Raw genomic sequence first — 22,732 nt, 5'->3', positions numbered from 1 at the left:
CACACACACACACACACACACACACACACACATCTCCTATCATAACCCTCTGACTGTAACATCCAGGTGCCTGTCTTAACCGCCCCACAGAATGACTCTGATACTTTTTTTTTTTTCAAGACAGGGTTTCTCTGTATAGTCCTGGCTGTCCTGGGACTCACTATGTAGACCAGGCTAGCCTCCAGCTCAGAGATCTGCCTGCCTTTGTCTCACGAGTGCTGGGACTAAAGGCATGTGCCATCACTGCCTGGTTCTCTGTGGTCCTTTTTGATGTGTATGAATTATCTCTCTTGACTGTTCATTGCTCATTAAAATTTGAGTTCCTCGAAAACCTTGTTGCTCAGCCTTTTCTGTTCTGAGTTTAGGTTTTGGTATTCCTTTTTGGCCTCAGAGTGAGCCAGGCCAGCTGACAACCTCATTCATAAGACACCTTCCTTTGGCATCGGCGCACACTGCCATCACTGAGCGGTGGTGGTAGCAACAACTCCATCTCACTCACATCATTTTCCTTGTGCAAAAGTGTTTTGGAGGCCACAGACAATACCCTTGAAGGAAATGGCTAGGGTTCTCCCACGTTATGGAAGCTCTGAGCCGTGAAATCCATGCTGTGTATTTCATCTGAGCTGTGGAAAATCTTGGAGACAGATCTGAAATCCACAGGAGGCACACAGGACCCAAGGATAGTCACTTGTGGCATGCTCCCCTCAGCTGCACTTTATTACTTTTTATATGCTACCTGCCCCCCCCCCAGTCCTTTCTGGAAGCCCATGGTCTACACAATGTTTAAAAACATGTATTAGTTAATTTTCAGTTGCTGTAATAAAACACCATGACCAAGGCCACTTACAGAGGGAAGACCAGAGCCTGGCATGCAGGGCAGGTTTGGCAGCAAACAAGCGTGACAGCTAGAGGTGGAAGCTGAGGGCTCACATACGCAACCTTAAGCAGGAAGCAGAGAGGGCAAACTAGGGAAGGGATGAGGCTTTGAACCCCCAAAGCTCACCTCCAGCACGGCCACACCTCCTAAGCCTTCCCAAACAGTGCCACCAACCAAAGACCCAGTATTCAAATGCTGGAGCCAATGGGGCACATTCTCATTTAAACCACTACAAACTGCTTTAATCTCACTTTAAAACAAGGCAAAATATTAAAAACGCTAGCGGCTTCATTGTATTATAAACATCTTGCCAGTTTTTGTTCTTCAGTCTCCTTTTTATGGTCTTGGATCCCACAGTTCTCCATGGTTCCCACACTTGAGAGTTGCTGCTATAGATCTGAGGAGCTTGTGACTGACACATCTTCACTCCAGTTAGCCCGGCCGTTCTAGTTTGCTTTCTGTTGCTGTGATAAAACATTGACTAAAGCCAACCTGGGGGCCCACGGGTGGCGGTGTAGGCTTTTAATCTCAGCACTCTGGAGGCAGAGGCCGACGGATCTCTGTGGTTCAAGGCCAGCCTGGTCTACAGAGTGAGTTACAGGACAGGCGTCAAAACTACACAGAGAAAGCCTGTCTTGAAAAAGAACAAAACAAAACAAAAACAACAGTGGGTTTGGAGGGAGGATTTATTTCATCTTACAAGTTATAGTCCATCATCAAAGCGAAGGCAGGAGTTTAAAACAGAAACCATGGAGGGGTGGATGCTCTTACTGACTTGCTCCTCATAGCTTGTTCAGTTAGCTTTCTTTTAGACAGCTTAGGCACACCTGCCTAGGTATGGCAACACCCACAGTGGGCTGGACTGTCCTATATTAATTAATAATTAGGAAAAAATTCTTCAGGAACCTGGCCACAGGCCATTTGATGGAAACAAATGAGATGCCCTGAGGTAACTGGGGGTCAAGTTGACAGCTGATGCTAACAAGAAACCAGCTCATTGAACAGGCTCTGTGCTCAGAGCTTTGAGGAACCTCTTTCTTCAGAGGCCAGTCTCAAATTTAACAAGTTTCAGTTTCAAGCACCATGCTTATTCCAGAAAGCAATTCTGAATTAACATAGGACTGGATGGTTGGGAAGACCTGAAAAATAGCTGCTTCCGAACCTGGCTCTTCAGACAAAATAAATGTTCGGTGGATGTTATGTGACTAAACTTGGTTGTGGCATATGTGTTTCTTTCTGTTCTTTGAAGCATTTGAATTACACGTTCCTTTCCACGCACTGTCTGTCCCCATGGTGAGATCTGGGAATGCAGCCCGCTGTGGCAGCATGGCTTGCCTTCAATTTCTGCTTTTCCTTTTCAGAGTATGATCGGCTGGGTTTCCTCCTGAAGCTGGACTCGAAACTGTAAGTAGACTGGGAAAATGCTTTGACTCTGGGAAGACATCTGGAAGAGTGGGGGTCTAGCTTGGAAGGGCCACCCGCGTACCCCTTTAGTTTTGGGGGGACTCCCTGGGGTTTCTGTCCTCAGGTTGCAAGCAGAATCTTCCAGCATGTTACTGTCTACAGGGGCCTGGGCGGGATGGGATGGTAGGTACAAACTAAGGCCTTGCATTAAGCTGGCACAGGTAGCTTGTTACAGAAGGCCACTGCAGGAGCTTGAGGTGCTGGAATAGCTTTTCCAACAGAGTGGGAGTGATGGAGAAATCGTCAAAGATGCTCTCCCACCAGGCAATCCTGTGCTTGTTTCCCAGTTCTGCCCATTGAGTTTTCCTCTCACAGGCAGACCTTCCAGTCTGCTTCTCAGAGGTTTGGTGCCCGCACCCAACACTGCCTCTCCTTGCTAGGCCACTTGGAAAACCCCGAGGTCACTTACTCTCTACACCAAATTGTGTCTTCTGTGCTTCCTTTGAAATTCCTACCCCTGATGCCTGCCAACTGTCTGGCTTCCTATAATTAACTCTGTGGTGATTATTAATTTATTAAGGGCATGGGCTCAGAGCCAGGCAAAGCTTGGTTCAAATCCCAGATTGCCACTTACTGAACTTGTGCTCTCGGGCAAGCTCCTTAACTACTTTGAGACCATTTTGTCTATAAGATGGAGACAGTAGACATACTTTACAAGTTGTTATAAGGATTTAATTGAAGTGGTTCACTCAAGGACTTTTGAGTACTGGGTACCCTATTCCCTAGCATTCTTTCCTGGTCTCTCCGGTGCCTAAACAGCATAAGTATAATTGTGTTAGGCCTTCAACAAACCCTGAGTGCTTGGATAGATGGATGGGTGGTGGGTGGATAGATGGGTGGATGGATGGATGGATGGATGGATGGATGGATGGATGGATGGATGGAGTGGCTGGATAGACAGATGGGTGCATAGATGGGTGGGTGGGTGGATAGATGAGTAGATGGATGGATGGGTGGAGTGGCTGGATAGACGGATGGATGCAGAGATGGGTGGGTGGGTAGATGGGTAGATGGATGGATGGGTGGAGTGGCTGGAGAGACAGATGGATGCAGAGATGGGTGGGTGGATAGATGGGTAGATGGATGGATGAGTGGAGTGGCTGGAGAGACGGATGGATGCAGGGATGGGTGGGTGGATGGATGGGTAGATGGATGGATGGGTGGAGTGGCTGGAGAGACCGATGGATGCAGGGATGGGTGGGTGGATGGATGAACACAAACCCATTTGATCGTCGCACTATGAGTTGGCTCTCTCTGTTCTGTTTGTTCATGCCCTGTGCAGGACCACTCACATGGCTGATGCTCACTCTCGTCTGTTTCAGCCATCTTGGTGCTCCTGAGTCCCTAACTGAGATGGACATCATGGAAGATCAGAATTCCATCTCCTTTCTTGCTTTTTTGCATTAGGTCTTATACATGGCTCTTCAGATGGTGGTAGTCACACCTCCATAAATCATCCATGGGAGGCTTTCCTGTGGAACTGTCTGGCAGCCGGCCCCTTTTCCTGGAATCTAGAGTCTTGGCTATCGGTTCAGGCATTGTAGCTCCCCCAGCTTCATCACAGAGGCAGCTTCCAGGGAAGAATTGTCGGATCTCTTTTTACAAGGCAGGCAGAGAGATGTTAGGCCCATATTAACATCTAGGGTGTGGGCCTTGATTGTGCTAAAGAGTTGCAGACTTCCCTCTTGAAAATGTCTTCATTCCGTGCTCTGAACAGAAAAACAAAAGAAAACACATCAAGTATAAGCCATAAGCAAGTAAAATGCCACCAGACCAGGAAAGAGGCAGTAATTAGCCAGTCAGATCATGTGGATGAACAAAGGAGATGTTGCCCTGGACATACCAACCACAGTGTTTAAGCTGTCTTCGGCAGTGAAGGAGGAGGACACTCCTACCCTGCTGTCTTGACAGTTGAGCAGTGTGGGACAGCTCCATGTGTAGATTGCTGTTGCGTGCTGGGCCAGCTCCGTGAACTGACTGAGGGGACTTGGACTTTGGCCAAGAAATTGACTGGGCCCCATGTTTAACTCCCACTGTGAGGGGCAAGCTAGCACCTTCCTGCCTCGTGGTGCACAGGCTTTTCCATCCAGGGCTTGCTTCCGAGGGAAACGCAGCTGTATCCAGGGAGAGGTTTCTTAGGTAAGGAGTCTGCTGTGGGGGCGATCCCTCAGTCATATTTCCATCTCTCCTTCCAGAGCCTGTTCTGGTAATGTGGTGCCCCGTTCCTGATATATAGGAAGGGACACAGCATGCATCAGAGCTGGGCCTGAGTTCTGCCTCTGCTCCTTAGTGTTATGTGACCTTCAACAGCCCATTCAAGCTTTCTGAATCTCAGTTTTTTTCCTTATGAAAAATGTAGACTATTCACTTACATTCATTGTAGTCTATGGAGAATAAAAGAAAGCATTGTGTAATCTACTGTAAGCATACAAATGGAAGGATTTCTTTGTGTTTATCTTAATTCGGGTTAATTTAGCTTTTTGAGTATAAAAATGTGCGTGTTCTGAAAATGTCAGCTGTTTTCTCTTTAAATATTGCCTCCACACCACTCCACTTTTCCACACTCCCTACTCTTCAAAGTTAAATTTTAGAGCTTCCAGTCATAGCCTCTGGGTCTATTAACTTCTCCATATTCGCTACTTTTTGACCCTTTCCATACTAAACTGTAACCCAGAGGACTCTGTGTAAGAATAAACAAGACTTGACTCTGAACCCCCAGGCCAGGATTAAAGGGAGCTTAGCCCAGCTCTGAGTGGATTAGGCTCAGAAGTCGGCAGACAAAAGCACTGGCTGTTCATTGCCAGAGTCGCATGCTGGGGAAGCCAGGAGCTCCCAAGCCCACCCTAAAACATCCCAGATTTGGCAAGGGCTGCCAAGCACCTGGCCGGAGCACACTCAGACCTTCTCTGGAAAAGGATGGGAACTCCTGGCAAGTAACCGTTCAAGGAAACGAGCAGTTCACAGAAAAAACGGGACAACTAACTGCCATTGGTGAGGACCGTGACAAACAGCAGGCCATGGGCGGGAGAGCGCGCAGAGACTTCTCAAGTTGGAATGACCGGTCATAAAACAGTTCTGTGTACCACACAAGACTGAACTGCCTAGGATTGAGAACTGTAAGATAGGAGCCTAGATTAAAAAAATAAAGAGGACCAGCAAAGTGGCTCAGCCAGTAAGGGTGCTCGAGGCTGAGCCTGCCCACCTGAGTTCATCCCTCGAGCCCACACGGTGGAAGGAGAGAGTTGATGCCTCAAGGTGTCCTGACTTCCACATTCAGGCCACAGCACACACTCACCTACCATGACCACCCAATAAATAAACTAAAAAAATAAACAAATAAAAATGAATGAGCTTCTAGAATTCAAAGCTGCAGTAGCCAAACTTGAAATCTTAGTGGAGGGGGTTAGCTGTAGAGACGCAAATGAAGATAGTCAGCTAGAGGATAAACCAGGTAGCAAAAATGTAAAGGTTTGGGGACATTCTTCTTGGCCCCTTTCCCTCCTTCCTCCCTCCCTCCCTATCTTCCGCTCTCCCTCTTGGGTACGTGTGTGCTGTGTTGTGTATGCTGTGTTGTGTGTGCTGTGTTGTGTGTGCTGTGTTGTGTGTGCTGTGTTGTGTGTGCTGTGTTGTGTGTGCTGTGTTGTGTGTGCTGTGTTGTGTGTGCTGTGTTGTGTGTGCTGTGTTGTGTGTGCTGTGTTGTGTGTGCTGTGCTTGGAGACCAGAGGGAGATGTTGGGTGTCCGGCTCCATCACCCTCCACTTTATTCCTTGAGAGGATCAGTCTGTCATTGAACCTGAAACTCAATGCCAAGTCTAGCCTTCAGGAAGACAATACTTTTTGGTAGTTAAAAACATAAATTGTGGGCGCCAGGCATGACGGCACACACCTAAGTGGAAATCAATGGTAGGGGGAATCTTCAGTTCCAAGCCAGCCTTGGCTACATAGCAGTTCAAGGCCAGCCTGGACTACAAGGAAGACCAAAAACCCAGAAACAGGGCTGGCAAGATGGCTCAGTAGGTAAAGGCACTTGCTACCAAGCTTGCCGACCTCAGCTTGATCCCCAGGAACCACACGATGGAAAGAGAGAACTGACTCTTATAAGTTGTTCTCTGACCGCCTCTCAAGTGTCCATACCGACACACAGTAAATAAACAAATAAAAATGTAACTAAAACAAAACCAAAAAGAGGCTCTAGAAGTGGCCATGGTTTTTTTTTTTTTTTTTTTTTTTGTTTTTTTTGTTTTGTTTTTTTTTTTTTTTTTGGTTTTTCGAGACAGGGTTTCTCTGTGTAGCTTTGCGCCTTTTCCTGGAACTCACTTGGTAGCCCAGGCTGGCCTCGAACTCACAGAGATCCGCCTGGCTCTGCCTCCCGAGTGCTGGGATTAAAGGCGTGCGCCACCACCGCCCGGCTACGGCCATGGGTTTTAAATGCCCCAGTCTTCATCTCATTAGCTCTAACCTTGGGCTTTTGTCTAATCACTAAATATCAGATTCCCATAAGAGTAATGACCCAAGAGTGAGATGCAGCCTCCCCTGTATCTTCATCCGGGTCTTCTATCGGCTTACCGCCGGGAAGACAGAACTTCCAAACAGGACCTGTACTCTGTTTGCCTCCGGCTCTGTGCCTGACTTCCTTTGTGCATTCATTCATTCAGCAGATACATCCTGACACCAGCTATATGCTAAACCGAGTCCAAGTCACGTTAGCTTAGCGAACAGAGCGGGAGTGAACGGGAGTGAACGGCGGCAGCAGGGGCGGCGTGGCTGGGGAGCGTGAGCAGTGCACGTTTGTTTCTAAAATAAGGGGCTATCTACGCTGATGGTTTGGACACCAGATGTCGTATGGAGGTGCGCCAGGCATCCCCAGGTGTGTGGTGTGGAGACAAAAAGCCCCCTTCACGGAAGGCAATAGCAGTGGTGTTTTCAGAGGAGACCTGGGTTTCTCTGAGAGCAGAAGGTAAAAAGAACACTCCCCGAGGAGGCTGCAGATACCAAGGAACGATGGAATGTGATGGAACCTTAGAGTAAGGAGCAAGATGAGAGAAAATTAGGTCAAGGAGGTTCAGAGAGCAAGGAGTTGAAGATGAGAAAACTATCAAGAGTATCGTGGGGAGAGTGAACAAGAATCATGAGTAAGATGTGAGGCCAGCAAGGTCGTGAGTGATGTTGGCCACAAGGTTGCCCAAGAACTGATCCCGCCTGCCCCCAGGGCTGGCCATTCGGGCCTTAGTGCTCGTAGCCACAGTCTGCCTTCAGGAGTTCAAGTCCGGTCCCTCAGGAGTTGCAGGCTGTCTGAAATGGTCTGCTAAAGCTTGCTTCCCACGTGGGAAGAGCTCAGAGACAGACGTCCCACGCCAGCAGAAGGGGGAATACTCCTCTTTCATTCAACAGAGATCTTGATAAGTTGCTATACAGTAAACAAAATGTTGTGGGGGCTGGGAAAATGGCTCGATGGTTAGGAGCACCCACATCCAGTGGCTCACAACCATGCGTAACTCCAGCTTCATGGAGTCCAATGTCCTCTTCTGGCCTCCATGGGCACTCACACACATAGTACACACGTAAATAATAAAAGGAAATCTTTTTAAAATGTTATGAATAAGTTCCCATACCTGCACAGTAATGTGTGCTAGGGAGGTCAACGGTACAGCGAGGGCTGCTGTGGAGGACACTGCATGCGTGAGAGGACGATGGCCGCAGGACTCCCTGGGAAAGTGATGTTTCAGCAAGGGTTGAAAGTGGTGATGTGGAGGCCCCATCCCTATCGAGGGCATGGCGTCCCACCCAGAACCCTAAGGAAATCTCAGGCTCAGGAATGTGACACCGTGAGTCAAGAAGGTGCCTGCCCATTAGGCCTAGGAGACAGCCATCTGGAGGCCTTGGAAGGAACCAGATCCTGGCGCTGGGGTGTGTGGTTGCTGAGCTCCCATGAGCCTTCTGGACATTGAGTTGATTAAACTCGGGTTTTATCTCTTTTAGCTGGGTTTGGGTAGGTGTTCTGTGGAAACTGTCTGATGCACCGTGTGGTGTTTTATAGCTACCAGATGTGCAGGTGTACAGAGACTTAAATGCTCAGACTAAGTTCATGAAGAATTCCATGTGACAACAAAGGTATGAAACCAGCAACTTTTAGCCCCCAGAGCCCCTTGGGAACCAGGCCTGTTGAGAAAGGCCTATGAACATGGGCCAGCCTGAAGTGCTGCCGGAGGAGGCTGAGTGTGGCAGCGCTGTCTTCCCAGCTACTTGGGTGGCCAAGCCAGGAGGTCAAGGTCATGGTCAAGGTCGGCCAGAGCTACCTGGCTATAGCTGTCTCAGCAGCAACAGCGAAGAATCATGGGAACAAGAAGGGAGAGGCAGCCAGAGGTAAATCTACTGATTCTAAAACAGCCTTGTGAAGTTCTGCCTTATGCCCAGTGCCATGCTGGGGAGTCTGTTACCTCTTCCTCATAACAGTAATGTATATGACCTCATTCATCTTACCTCATCTCTTTCCTGGTTTTATGAGTCCTCTACATGCTGATGGCTCCCAAGTTTTTATCAAGCTGAATCCTTTTTCCCACACTTCAGAGTCATTGATCCAGAACCTTCTTCCCTTGGCTGTGTTTTTTGGCTTCGCACAGTTCACAAATCTAGAACAAGGGTCCTCTTAAGTGCAGTATCCCAGGTCCAGCCTCCTCCTGCCTCCAGGCCATCACCCTGTCCAGAGAGCCTCCCCTGCACACCACGGCTGCTCTCCAGCTGCTCTCTGCTCACATGCTTGCTTCCCGGCATGCACTAGTCAGCTTTCTGATGAACTTCAATGGAGGAAATGTTTGTTCTTGCTCATGGTTTTAGGTTTCTGATCATGGTTGCTTGGCCATGTCCTTTTGGGCCTGTAATGAGGCAGAACCTCATGATAGCCCATACATAGTGAAGCAGAGATGTCACTTTGTAGCTACTGGACAGCAGAGAGGAGGGGGTTAGGATCTCAGCATCCCCTTCAAGAACATGCCCGAGTGGATCTAACATCCTTCCACCAGGCTCTACCTCAAGTACCCTCACCAGGGAGCAAGCCTTTAACACATGACCTTCAAGGAATATTTAAGAGCCAAACCATAGCCTTGACCTCCACATAGAGGCAAAAATGATCGTGTTAAAAAGTGAGGTGATGTTGTGATCTGAACTCCTGTGATCAGGACCTTCTAGTGTGACTCAGATGTTCCAAGGCTCTGAGGGGTGGGGGTCTAGAGTAGACCCTGGGTCCTTACAGCTTCCCTTCAGGTTCTGTACTTGGGTGCCTCGAGTCCCCCAGGCCCCTTCCAGCCTCCGACTCTTGGCATGTGCGCATCCCTTTAATAGCGGCAGAGGCTGCTCCCTTCCTTGCCCATTTACCCACTCTTGGCTCCTGCTGACATTTCCTGACCACCATCCCCTCTCTCTTTTCCCTACAGTGCTGGGAGCTGAACGTAGGGCTTTCTTTACCCATGCTGGGCAAGCGTTCTGTGGATGGACTGTGACCCAGCCTTTATTTTACTTCTCATCTTGAGACACTGTCTCACTCACTAGGGTTTGAATTTGGGCTCATGCTGCCTCTGCCTCCTGGGTATCTGGGTTTGTAGACCTGGGCCAACAGGCCTGATTCCTCATCACCATCGTTCTTCTCTGAGCGCTCATCACCATTGGATGCTCCGCACATCTTGTCTCCTCGTTCATCGTCTGCCTCCACCCACCCCGGAGAGCACGGGGCCGCCATTTGGTTTCCTCCTCTGCTGTTGCCTAGCACCTGTTACTTAGTGATTGCCCAGTCCGTACTTGAAGAACGGATGCGTGAATTGGTGGACAACTGCATGAAGTAGATGTTACTTAAATGCTTTTGACAAATGAGAAGATGACAGGGGTGGAGCAAGCAGTTTAGTCACATTCAGAGAATCGCCTCAACCCCCACCTGGCCCCCCTCCCAGCAGCAATCTTCTTACGTCTCCACTCACTCTTTTTTGTTTTGTTGTTGTTGTTTTTGTTTGTTTGTTTGGTTTTCTTTATTCAGGACAGGGGTTCTAGTTATGGTGCCTGTCCTGGATCTCGCTCTGTAGACCAGGCTGGCTCTGAACTCACAGAGATCCGCCTGGCTCTGTCTGCCTCCCGCCCGAGTGCTGGAATTAAAGGTGTGCGCCACCATCACCGCCGCCACCACCACCCGGCTCACTGACTCTTAAAAGAAGTCTATTTTTTTCTCTCTAATTTATTCTGTTGCTGTGACAAAGCACTGACCAAAAGCAGTTTGGGAAGGAAAGTGTTTATTTCTTCTTACACTTCCAGGTCACAGTCCATCACTGAGGGGAGTCAGGGCAGGGACCTGAGGCAGAGACCACGGAGGAACACTGTCCCCTGGCTTGCTTCCTCTGGTTCACGCCAAGACGGCATTTCCGAGTTGGGCTGTGTCAGGTTGGCTGCTGAAGCTAACTCGGAGAGTTCCATACTTAGCTTGGGGAACTGTAGACTTTATAAGGGCAGGAATGGGCACTGGGTTCACAGGGGTATCCACAGTGCCACACAGTGTGGCGGTACCCAGTGAACAGTGCAGCAAGTGTTTGGTAAATCAGAGAGGGGAGAGTGAAGTGGATCACTGTGCCAGCCTTTACTAGGAAACCCAGTGAGGTCTGCTTTTTAGGAAGTAGATTTTTCAGAATTGACAGGTGGCTCCTGTCTTTGCCTGCTCCCGAGCTCTGTCTCTGCTGGAGGGTCTCTCACTCCATGACCTGCTGTCACAGTTACAATGACTTCAAAGAACCCAGCATCTCTCCCATACTTTAATGTTGCATGAATCCTAAGTGGTCTTATAATAAAAACCCAGAGCCAGATATCAGGGTGAAAGCTGAAAGATCAGAGAAGCAGAGCAAGCCACAGCTACCACCTCTTACCTCACCAACTCCTCAGCCTGAAGGAGAGTGAATTCCTGTCTCCTCCTGCCTTATATTCCTTTCTCTGCCCAGCCATATCACTTCCTGTCTCAGCCTTCTTAGTGCTGGGATTAAAAGTGTGTGATCCCAAATGCTGGAGTTAAAGATGTATGAAACCACTGCCTGGCTCTGTTTCTCTTTAGACTGGATTAATCTCATGTAGCCCAGTGCGGCCTTGAATTCACAGAAATCCAGATGGATCTCTGCCTCTGCTTCTGCCTCCCGAATGCTAGGATTAAAGTTATGTGCCACCACTGCCTGATCTCTGTGGCTAACTCTGTGGCTGGCTCTGTCTTCTGGTCTTCCAGCAAGCTTTATTACAAGCAGTATATTACCACACTTTAAAAATCAAGGGGGAGAAGATAGGAACAGCTGAGAACTCACATCCTGATCCACAAGCAGGAGGCAGAGAGGGCACTCCAGGAATGTCTGGAGTCTTCTGAAACCTCTGAGCCCAGCCCCAGTGACACACCTCCTCCAACAAGGCCACACCTAATCCTTCCCAAACAGTTCCACCAACTGGGGACCAAGGATTTAAACACGAGCCTGTGGGAGCAATCCCATTTAAACCATCACATTCCACCCCCTGGGCCCCATAGGCTCATGGCTATATCACAAAACATTGCATTTAGTGTGACTTTCAGGGTCACCACAGTCTTTCAGTCTCAGCACTGTTTAAAACTCCAAAGTTCAATGTTTCTCCTAAGTCTCAAAGCAAGCTCTTAATTGTAACCCCTGTCAGATAAAAACAGCAAATTACATGCTTCCAAAGTACAGTAGCACCAAATATACATTACCATTCCAAAGGGAAGGAATCAGGACGTAGTTAGGAGACACCGGGCCAAAGCAAGACTGGAAATCAGCAGGGCAAACTCCACATCACCACAGCCTTGTGTTCCCGTCTTCCTCCTGCTCCTGCCCCGCTGAATGTCTATATGTCCTTACTCACAGAGTGATGATGTCATCCACCAGTTCCACACAGGGATTGAGGACTCAACAATAATGTAAACTAAAGGAATCAGGCTCAAACCGCTGGCAGTGCTCAATGTTTGCTGATTGCATTCCTTCACCATCTATTGTTCTCCTTCTCCAAGTAGCTGAGAGTAAAGCTTCCTTCCTCTTGGTAACCAATGCCACCCCTTAATGCAGGCCTGCTCATTTCTCTCCTGGGCAGATGCATGCATTGCTCCGCTTATGAATCCTCTGCTCATGAGTCCTCCCATACAGACTCCTAGCAGCAGAACCAAGATTTGTTCTCACAGATTGCACAGCATTCCAGACGCATGCACACCCTCTCTCTTCTGGCCTTTGTATATATTGTGTCCCCTGCTGAGAACGCCCTTCTGCCCTCCCAGATCCCTAGGATAATTGCCTTATCTCCCCACACCCTGTGCATGACTCTGCTTGTGCTCATCCTTGAAGGTTTTTTGTTTGTTTCTGTTTTTGACTTATCTTCTTGCCTCAGGGTTATCAGCATCTCGAGAGCAGGAGCCAACATGGAAGTATCAGTCTCAAAGTGTTGTACTTCTGAACCAGTTCCTCCAGAGCACCTTGGATGGGGGGTGGGGGAGAGCACACCCACTGAGGGCCTCCTTCAAGCAGAGTGGTCTTTAAGAGCTCTCATTTTATTTTTAAAGTGCTGTGCTCTATTCCATAATACATATGTGTTGTTCTTATATAGAATTCTCCATCAAGGTTATTTAAGTGTATGAGTGTTTGCTTGTGTGCACATATGTGCACCATGTTCATGCGTGGTGCCTGTAGAGGTCAGAGAAGAGTGTTATTTTCCCCTGGTACTGGAGTTACAGATGAGTGTGAGCCTCCATGTGGGTGCTGGGAATTGAACCTGGGTCTTTGGATGAGCAGCCAGTGCTCTTAACTGCTGAGTTATCTCTCCAGCCCCTCAAGTATATTTATTACTCCAGTAAATATACCCACTTTGAGAAGCCTGGACCTAGTGGACTTAGGGACAGTGCTGTCTGGAAATGATGATAAGGACCCATCTGATCCTGCATAGGAAAATCAGACACAAGTCTTTTTTTTTTTTTTTTTTTCTTTCAGAGCTGAGGACCGAACCCAGGGCCTTTTTACGCTTGCTAGGCAAGCGCTCTACCACTGAGCTAAATCCCCAATCCCCAGACACAAGTCTTTACTGTGACTTTAAGAATCTGTTGAGACTTAGCCCTTCTGTGGTGCTCGCATAGATGCTGGGGTGCCAGCAGATGACAAGCTTGTGCACACAAATGTTGGTCTATCAAGCAAAAGTTTGGAGCCGGCAAGCGGCTTAGAAGAATTCAGGTAACAAACAAGAAAAGAACGGTTATTTTCCTCTGTATTACTATAACTCTGACCATCCAGATGGAGCTAGGAGCAGGAAGGTAGAAAGAAGTCAGCCTTCCTACAGCAGGAGCTGTGACTGACAGGTAACTTCCTCGGAGTGCTCTGTCCTACCTGCCAGCACTGTATCTTCCCGTCAGCCCTCCTGCTCTCTCTCTTAAGAGCCACAGAAACCAGGCAGGAGAGTGTGATACTTGGTCTAGTCTTTAAGATTCAGCTGCACCCAACCTTTTCACATTGCGACAGACAGACACTGTCATCTGCAAATGTGCTGATATTTACCGACATCATGGGATGCACATGCCCAAGGCCACATGCTGAAACACACATGCTTAAGTCAGTGCTCCTTCTACCAAAGAGACTGAGGGATTTGTAAGCGGGAGACAGCTCAGGGGCTCTTGCAGAGGACTCAGGTTCGGGTCCCATCACCAACTGGCATAACCATCTGTCTGTAACTCCAGTTCCTGGGGATCCAACGCCATTCATTTCCTGACCTCCATGGGCACCAGACACATGCTCAGATATGCATGTAGGCAAAACACTCATACACATAAAACACATCTTAAAAAAAATTAATGAAAAGATCGGGGCTGGTGAGTGGTTCCACAGGTAAAGGCCTCACCACTGAGCCTAATGACCTGAGTTCAGTCTCCAGGGCTGATGTGGAAGGAGGGAACTGATTCCTGCAAGTTTTCCTCTGACCTCCACACACATAGCTCCCCCTACACACCCACAATAAATAGGTAAGCACACTTACCTTACTTAGAGTGAGGCTGCTCTAGGGGCATGCAAAGCCCCAGCTGCCTGAATAAACCAGTTGCTGGGGTTGCTGAGATGGGGTGGGTGTTTCTGCCAAGTATCTAGGTGGTGGGTGGAAATGCTTAAGGTGTCAGTTTCCTATCTAGTTCACACACAGATCCTCCTCTCTCTGTTTGGGCTCAGGAACCTTTCTGGTCTGTGTTGTCAGATACATGGTTCGTGAAAAGTTAACCCACCCTGTGGCAGGAAAAGGGTGGCAATGTGGTGGCTCTCCTCGGCGTCGTGTCTTTTGGGAGCCTGTTTTACAGCAGCAGAGCAGGACCAATTACATCAGCCGGTGACGTCACTGCTCGGTGCTAACCTTCCTGATGTCCATGAGTCCTGGATTTCAGTAACTCTCACGGGTTGTGACTGCTTTGCTAGTGATGCCCACTGACGCCACTGTCACTCAGAACATATGGGAAAATAGGGGTAGAAATGGGTTTTTCTGGTTGCATTAAGTTCATCATCTGAAGTTTTGAGCGTGAACAGAGAGCAGTACTTCTAACCATCTTCTGGCGGGGCTGCTTTCGAGGCTTACACCAGGCTAGATTAGATCATAGATCTGCTGCCGGGCACTTGGCTCACGCTCCGTGTGTTAATTCCCTTGCTCTTTTCACTACCACCCAGAAGGAGGGTGTGTTTATATTTTTAAAGAACTGAAGTGTGGAAACAGAACTGATCTGGAGCCGTTGCAGCAGGCCCCTGGTGGAGCTTCTGTGAGAACTGTCTGTGTCGCACAGGCCAGCGCACAGGGAGGGCTGTGGAGAGCATCCTCCCATCCAGGGTGAAGACAATGGCCAAGCCCCAAAATGAGGCTAAAACTACAGCAATGTCAGCTTCAGAATCCCCAGTTAAGCAGGAGCACAGACAAACACAGTACAGAGATCCATGTCTGCACCGAGACAGCCAGGGTGGAGCGGCTTGACACCCACCACCTGCGGCTACTGGGGGAAACTGAGGACAGTCCAAGGACAGCCAGCCCAGCGCTCCCTTACTCCCAGAAGAGGGCCTGGGTACTACAGTCACAAGGTTGGAGGGACGACAGTGGAAAAGCCAGGAACTGTGCTGTAGCTCTGTGGTAGAACGTTCACCAAGCATACAGGATCTCAGGACTCGACCCCTAGCACCAGAGAGATAGACAGACAGACAGACAGACAGACAGACAGACAGACAGACAGACAGACAGACTACCCTTAAGGAGAAAAGGTTCATCTGGGTGCCTAAGAGGAGCTATGATGGCATTGAGTTATTTTCTTACACGAAGGCAGTTTTAGTGGGAAATTCAAATGGAAATGTTTAATAATCAAATAAGATGACCCAAGCTAAGCAAAGCTCCTTCTACCATTTCCGGGCCCCACGGTTGTCCCAGAAACAGCTCTAGTAACTGGAGAAGCTGACCTTCAGGAAGGACAGGAACTGAGGAGACAGTGCTAAGGGGCTCCCCACCCCTGCCGGGGGGTTGGCGCTGACCAAGCGGTGGGTTAGTGTTCCACTCAGGCCTCTCTCATAACTAGTGTCCAGCCCTCCATAGGATGGTTCCAGGAGTGGGTCTGCTGGTTACAGGATGTCCGTCACCGAGCTGTAGAGTCCCTGAGACTGACCCTCAAACCTTTGGCCCCAGGCATCAGCCCCCTCCCTCACACTGATTAGCACTGCAAGTCAAAGTGACTAATTGTTCTCTGCCTGATGGCTTGTTACACACTCTGTGCCGTATATCCTGTGTTAAATGATCTAGGACAGGCATGTCTCCTACTTTTTACTAACATGTTGATGGTACAAAACGGTGAGTTCCGTGGCGATGTTTTCGTACATGTATATAGTTTTATTATATTCACCACCCCCTCCCCTCCACTGTCCTCACCTCTTCTGGCCCCTTCCTCCTCCCAAATTAGGACAGAAAGATGTTTCAGTGAACACCTGCTCATACCTCTGTTCTCTGCACACACTCACACTTACATGCACATGCCACACGCGCGCATACACACACACACACACACACACACACACACACACACACACACACGCACACATGCACGCGCGCGCGCGCGCACACACACACACTTTCCTAATTTAAAAAAAAATCTTACCGTTTAGTAACATGCCTCCAAATTATACAGCTTGCAAGATGACACAGCCAGGCTAAAAATCCAAGCAGTGACGCCATTGCCTCCAGATACTTGTTGAGTGAGTGAAGGAGAGCCAGAAAGGGGAGGAGGTGGGGCAGAAAGAGTGTCTGAAAACATGCGCTCTAGGATGAACATGTGCTCTAAGTGTGTGGGGACCACAGGTGGGAGGAGTTGGTTTGGGGAGTCAGGGTACATCTCCCCCCTTCCCACCCTCCCAAGGACATCCCTTCTGCAACTGCCCTGTCTCTGAAGCATCGGGAGTTTTTCTTGTTCTGATCAGTGTATAAACGTGCTGAAACACTTCTCGTCCTCAAGACGACGATAAAAACCCATCACCACTCTTACCTCGCCCTCCTTCCAGCTGTTTCTGTCTCCCTTTAGGGCAAACTCCTCCAAATCGCCCCTGATCTGACTGGTCTCTCCATTGCCTCCTCCTAAACTCAGTGGAACCTGAGTTGAACACCCACAACCCTCCATATGCACACTCCCACCCACGCCCACCACGGAAACAGCTTCAGGGAAGTTCAGTGTTCCAGCCCAGGGCTCACCTCAACAGCCTACCCTGTGTTGGTCACCACCATCCCCTGTGGGATATCACACTCTCTCCTGGTTTTTGCTTTTTTGTTTTTGTTTTTTTTTGTGGGGGATAAGATCTCACTCTGTTACTCAGACTGGCATCAAACTTGTGTCAATCCTCCTGCCTCAGCCTCCTGGGAACTGAGATTCTAGGATTGCGCCTCCTTGCCTGTCTCCTGGTTAGTTCTCTGTCTCCACCTACTGCTCCATCCCCATGCTTCTGGTCGGGTCTCAAACGTTGATCTTCCTCCCAATGCGCATGTCTGTCAGAAAGTAGCAATTCTCCCTGGCAACTCAATCCAGCCATGAGCCAGGTGCTCAGCCTGCCTCTGCCACCTCATTTTCCTTACAGCACCTATATGTTGCTTGGGAAGACCCCCAGATGTTGACTTCTGCGGTACACACATCACTCAGCACAGCAACTCTCCCTTGAGATTGAATGCAGACAGACGTGAGCCAGATGCCTAGCACCTGGATGAGAAGTCGGCCTGCCTCTGCCGCCTTCCGTGTCTTACAGCATGTGTACGGTGTTTGAGAATGTGGCCGGCCCTCTGCTCCCCAAACGTGCTTCTCGCCCCATCCTCACCGGATCCCCGGGATAGGAGGCTAAGGGCGAGAGTTTTTCCAACCCGTCGCTCCCTTTTCCGGCGTCCCCCATGGAAGCTTCAGATTCCATAGGTAGCCGTCCTTCCGTTCACTGCCGGATACTTGGCCTGGTTCCCTGAGCACGGCCCTTCTGATCAAAGCGGGGGAGTGGAAGCTGGGGTTTCTTGTGGGCTCCAGTCTGGTCATCTGGTCTTCCTCTGAAGAGCATGTGGTTTACACTCTTCACCCCGGGGACTTGTTAGTCACGTTCTCAGCACAATGGGTACTCTTAGTGAGTGAAATGCTCCGTCTTCCACAGTGAAAGGCCAGCTGCAGAACAGGAGAAGAACAAGGGCAGAATGATCTGATCAGACATCTGGGGGGCCCCCTGGCATTTGGAGTGAGTGCCTAGAGAAACTAACTGTTCTGGCCTGAGGGAGCAGGCGACCATTAATCTTAGTGGGTTTGACCGCTGTCTGCCCCAGAGGTCCCAGCCCGCTGTGTGACTCAGAACCCTCAACACTCCCCCTATTCTTCTCTCACTGGGACATTCGGGAGGCCATTTCTAAGGCATTTTAATTTGGGAATAATTGACATGCCCTGCTATACCCAGTCCGGCTTCCTAAATGAATTGGTTAGCACTCATCACCCCTGATGCTTGACCACCTTGCACACTAGGAAAAGCAAATTCCTGCCCACCCTGGCTGTCTCCCACTTGTGTGCACTCCATCTAGCCAGCAGGTTCTTCTCTCTACCATGGATGACCCAAGCCTAGGCTTGGGCTGTCCCATAGCCCTTCTTCAGGCACGTTCCAAGAGCTGAGAGCATGCTCTGGGGAGAGGAGAGATACGGCCAGAGGTCCATCTGTTGAGCGTTTCATTCTGCAACGCACTGTGTTAGGAATGACAACTGCCATCTGTCTTCCAACGTCTTTGTAAACGTCCTGGAATTCAGAAAGACCACAGACACTCGGTACAACACTCGGACAACCCTGAGGGTGAGGGTTCTGGAGACAAGGCATGAAGGCCAAAGCGCTGTGTACATACTTTCAAAGAGTGGGGTGAGGCCTTCTTGACCCTCATTGCTACCCGTATCCGGCCATGTCAACTGCCCCTACTGGTGCTGGGCTCCAGGCCAGCTTCTGTAATTGTGTTGCTGGCCATGTCGCGTTGTACGCCTGCCACGGGCAGATGGAGCTACATGGTCTTGGGTCTGGCTCTTCATCTTTCTGAGCCCCGAGAGTCTATTTGTGATGCATGGCACCCACGCCCAGGGCTGTTGAGGAACTGTTAGTCACTGCGCTTCATCCAGAAGCTTCCAGTAAGTTCTGTAATTGCACTGATGTCTATATTTCATTTCCAAAATACAGTTGTTTACCCAGGAAAATACAGTTTTTCTCCTTTACGTTTGTTTTGTTTATCAAATAAAGTTTCAGCCCCTCATTTTGTGTTTGCATCTCATTTGAGTCTCATTGGCAGGGAAGGCTTAAAAATGTAGATTTCTAGAATTCTGCATCTACTTCACAAGCAATCACTTACATAAGGCCCTGGACTAGACCTCCGTGGGTGAACTGGACTTGACACCCAGCAGATGATATATCATCTTTCCTGGCTGTCCAGCAGAGACGCACACACCCACACTCCAATCCCTGCAGGGCCGTCCTGAGGGCCAGCCTGCTATTGAACCACACCCCCGGGGGTGGGGGGGAGCTAGACATCAGAGAATTGCCCAGTGGGGCGGGGGCAGCAAGGCTGGGATTCAAAACTGGCAGGTGAGGCAGCCGGTGGGGCCTGCAGTCCTGGTGTTCACTGGGTCATTTACTGACGATGTCCTGATGTTTCCCAGACTGCATGCATGGGGCAGAACTGTGGGGGAGGACTGTGACTCCAGCACCACACTGAACACATCAGGATGCGGAAGCCTGGTGCCGTAGGATGATACAGTCCTAGTCACACAGCAAAGACAAGGCCAGAACACGACCCTCCAGACACTGCTTGCTTTCTACCCCGTGGCTTCCTGAGATGGCCTCGTCTCCAGATCATAGGGCAGGGAGGCCGTCAGCATCATTCTGGTTCTCAAAACAATTACAGGGGTCTTTGCGTGCCCATCTCTGTAAAGTGCGGGCCGAGGTCTGATCTCAAGAATTTGTGCTGTAGCGAGAGACGGTTCTGTGGTGGAGCCGGGCAGCTGGGAGTGAGGGTAGGATAAGGAGGGTGGGTTGGGAAACTCCCAGAGCAGAGAGGCAGGCAGCCCAGTCCGTGGGTCAGGGCATCACTCCTGGGAAGCCCGCATCTGAGTGAAGGGCCTGGCATTCTCCACCAGGAGGACCAGGAAAATTCCAAACTGAATAGGCGGACACGCTCAACTGAAAATCAGTCAGGGGATTCATCGGTAGCTCAGTCACACACATTTGCTGTGTCTGTGGTCAGGCCACTGTGGATGGTTCCCACTGGGTGGCTGGTGGGGGTGGGGGTGGTGGGGATAAAAGCAGAGGAGACCGGGCACACGGGGACGTGCCAGGAAGGTGCGAGGGCCAGTGCCCTCTGGATGTGTCAAAGCCTGGGTAACTGTGTCCAGTCCCAGGCACTGCCTCATGGGTGATCAGGCTTACTACAAAGACTCTTTGACACCAAGGGTGTTCCTTTTGTGGAGGCCATCAAGGGACTTTTTTACTGGGCTCTCTAATTAGGAACTTGTGGGTCTCATTCCTGAACCCTGATGTGGAAAGAGCCTGAAATGCCTATCTTGGGGAAGAGCGCTTCATTCCATTTTAGTCCCTGCGGCTCTGGGCTCAGCAAGCCCTGACCTTCCTTCTCTCCCGCAGGCCTGCCGAGCTAGCCACCAAGTACGCAAACTTTTCAGAGGGAGCTTGCAAACCCGGCTACGCTTCAGCCCTGATGACCGCCATTTTCCCCAGGTAAGTGGCCCCGTTCTGCGATGCCTGGACAGTGTGGGCTGAGACTCAAGCGTGTGAAACATCTGAGGAGGCTTGACCTTTTCCCTCCCCTCTTTTTTTTTTTTTTTTTTTTTTTTTTTTGAGACAAGGTCTCATTATGTAGCTCTGGCTGTATAGACCAGGGCGGCCTTGAACTCACAGAGATCCGCCTGCCTTTGCCTCCCAAGTGCTAAAACTCATATCATTTTTTAATTATTACACATAATTGTATCACTATATCATAATTTTGTTAAAAATATTTGTTGCAGTTTAATTTATGCAAAATGTATACAATAAAATTCGCCTTTGGTGTCGTTCAGAACATTTGACGATCAGTAGCACATGCCTGTCTCCCTCAGATTCCCCATGCTGCTTTTTGGTGAGCTCCTCTCTCATCCTCAGCCTCGGGCAACCCCTGACCTGCTGTGTTTCTAGAACATCTTGTGAATGGAGTCATGGTGTGTAGCTTTCTGAGGGAGCGTCTGGCACTTGGTGGGATGTAGTCGAGTCCATGCATCTGTCGTATATACTATATACTGTTGTATACACTGTTGTTTGCACCTTTTGGTTGCTGAGTAGTTTTCATAATAGAGATGTAACGCTCTGTTCGCCCAGAAGTCAAGGGCATGTAAGGTAATTCCAACTTGAGGCGATTAATCACAGAGAAAGCCACCAGGGCACTGGCACATGGCTTAAGGGGAGGGAGAAAGCCATTAAAACACAGAGGTGCTGTATAAATACACATGTTCACCTTTCATAGTGAATGCCTAGAAGTCAGTGACTGGGTCCAGTGTCATGTGTGGCTCACTTGCAAGAAACTGCCAAGTTGTCTGTCTTTCAATGTGATTGTACCGGTTGTCTGTCCCACCAGCTGTAACTGACAGTCCAGATGCTGAGTGTCCGGGGATGGGGGTGGGGGGTTAGTGGGAGGATTGTTTTTCTCTCAATGTCTTTACAGGGCAGGAATTTTTATTATTGATGGAGTCCAACTCATCACATTTTTTCCTTTTATGTATTTAACTTTGAGTGTTGTATCTAAGACATATTCTCAAACATAAGGTCAGATAGGTGTTTTTTTTTTCTTGTTTTCTTCTAGAATTGTTATGGGTTTAGCTCTCAAATTCAAGCCTCTGACCTGTTTGGAGTTCTTATTTGTATATAGTGGCATGTAAGAGCTTGGGATTGCCTTATTTGCATATAGGTGTTTGTTGGTTCCAAAATAGTGTTGGCAACCCCGACAACACACACATATGCATACACATGCACTAAAATACCTTGATTTTATTGAATTATTGAAAATCAGCTGACATGTGCATTGCTGTTTTGCTGATCTCTGTCTGTCCTTCTGTTACTAAAGACGGTTTTATTTCATCTTTTCCAGTATAGTAGCCTCTCCTTTTTTATCTTACTTATCATCGTGGTGTGTGTGATGAGATGAGGCATGCCACAGCGTGCATGTGGAGGTGAGAGGAAAACTTGGGAGTGGATTCTCTCCTTCCACCTTTGTGTGGGTTCTGGGAAGCGAGTCCATGGCTCTCACACTTGGCAGCAGGCACTTTGACCTACTGAGCCAGCTCACTGGCCCCGGAGCCTCTTACTCTTTTTTCTTGACTTGCTGTATTAAGTGGACTCTTCAATATGATATTAAATGATATGATTATTACATTGTTAGCAGTTTGATCAGCTCACCCCCCTCAGCCCTTCTCCCATCCCTGGAGGAGGTGAAGTAGATGTGGCTGGAATGGTCTGTCCTCTAATCACGTGACTGGTCCACCTGAAGTCCGCCCCATTCTGAGGCTCTCCAGGCACCCGACAGCCTCTTCATTAGAATAAAAGATGTTCCTGTCACCCCCAAAATTCCAAGGCACTTGGAGTTCTATGCTAGTTCCTGTCACTCAGAAAATTACAAAAGTCTTAGGAGCTCTGGGTCAGGAGTGAACGCCAAAGACCAAACATTAGATCATGAGATCCCAATTTTAATAACAAAAGACCCCAGTATTAGAGCAGAAGACTGTAGAAGGAATCTTAAAAGTTCTTATTAATAAAATCAAACCTGAGCCAGGTATTGGGGTGAAATGCTGGATGGTCAGAGAGA

General features: G+C 49.1%; 1 protein-coding gene and 1 long non-coding RNA gene across 16 annotated transcripts in view; one reads left to right on the top strand and one right to left on the bottom strand.

The window, feature by feature from the left end:
* Positions 1–22,732, top strand: part of St3gal3 (ST3 beta-galactoside alpha-2,3-sialyltransferase 3) — a 220,626-nt gene that overhangs the window by 113,449 nt on the left and 84,445 nt on the right. For 11 of the 15 annotated variants that reach the window (XM_076564883.1, XM_076564885.1, XM_076564887.1 and 8 more), the window contains 2 exons: positions 2,239–2,281; positions 20,527–20,619. In XM_076564883.1, the coding sequence (XP_076420998.1) occupies positions 2,239–2,281; positions 20,527–20,619 (136 nt within the window). The remainder of the gene's footprint in view (positions 1–2,238; positions 2,282–20,526; positions 20,620–22,732) is intronic. The other 4 variants (XM_076564889.1, XM_042271728.2, XM_042271726.2 and 1 more) reach the window with 1 other exon arrangement.
* Positions 1,546–9,598, bottom strand: LOC143271963 (uncharacterized). The gene is made up of 2 exons (XR_013049299.1): positions 8,822–9,598; positions 1,546–4,050 (listed from the first exon to the last, which is right to left on the bottom strand). It is a non-coding gene; the product is annotated as an uncharacterized LOC143271963 (long non-coding RNA).

This window comes from Peromyscus maniculatus, chromosome 2 (genome assembly GCF_049852395.1).
Source record: "Peromyscus maniculatus bairdii isolate BWxNUB_F1_BW_parent chromosome 2, HU_Pman_BW_mat_3.1, whole genome shotgun sequence".
NCBI lineage: Eukaryota > Metazoa > Chordata > Mammalia > Rodentia > Cricetidae > Peromyscus > Peromyscus maniculatus.
This window is presented reverse-complemented; position numbering and strand designations above follow the sequence as displayed.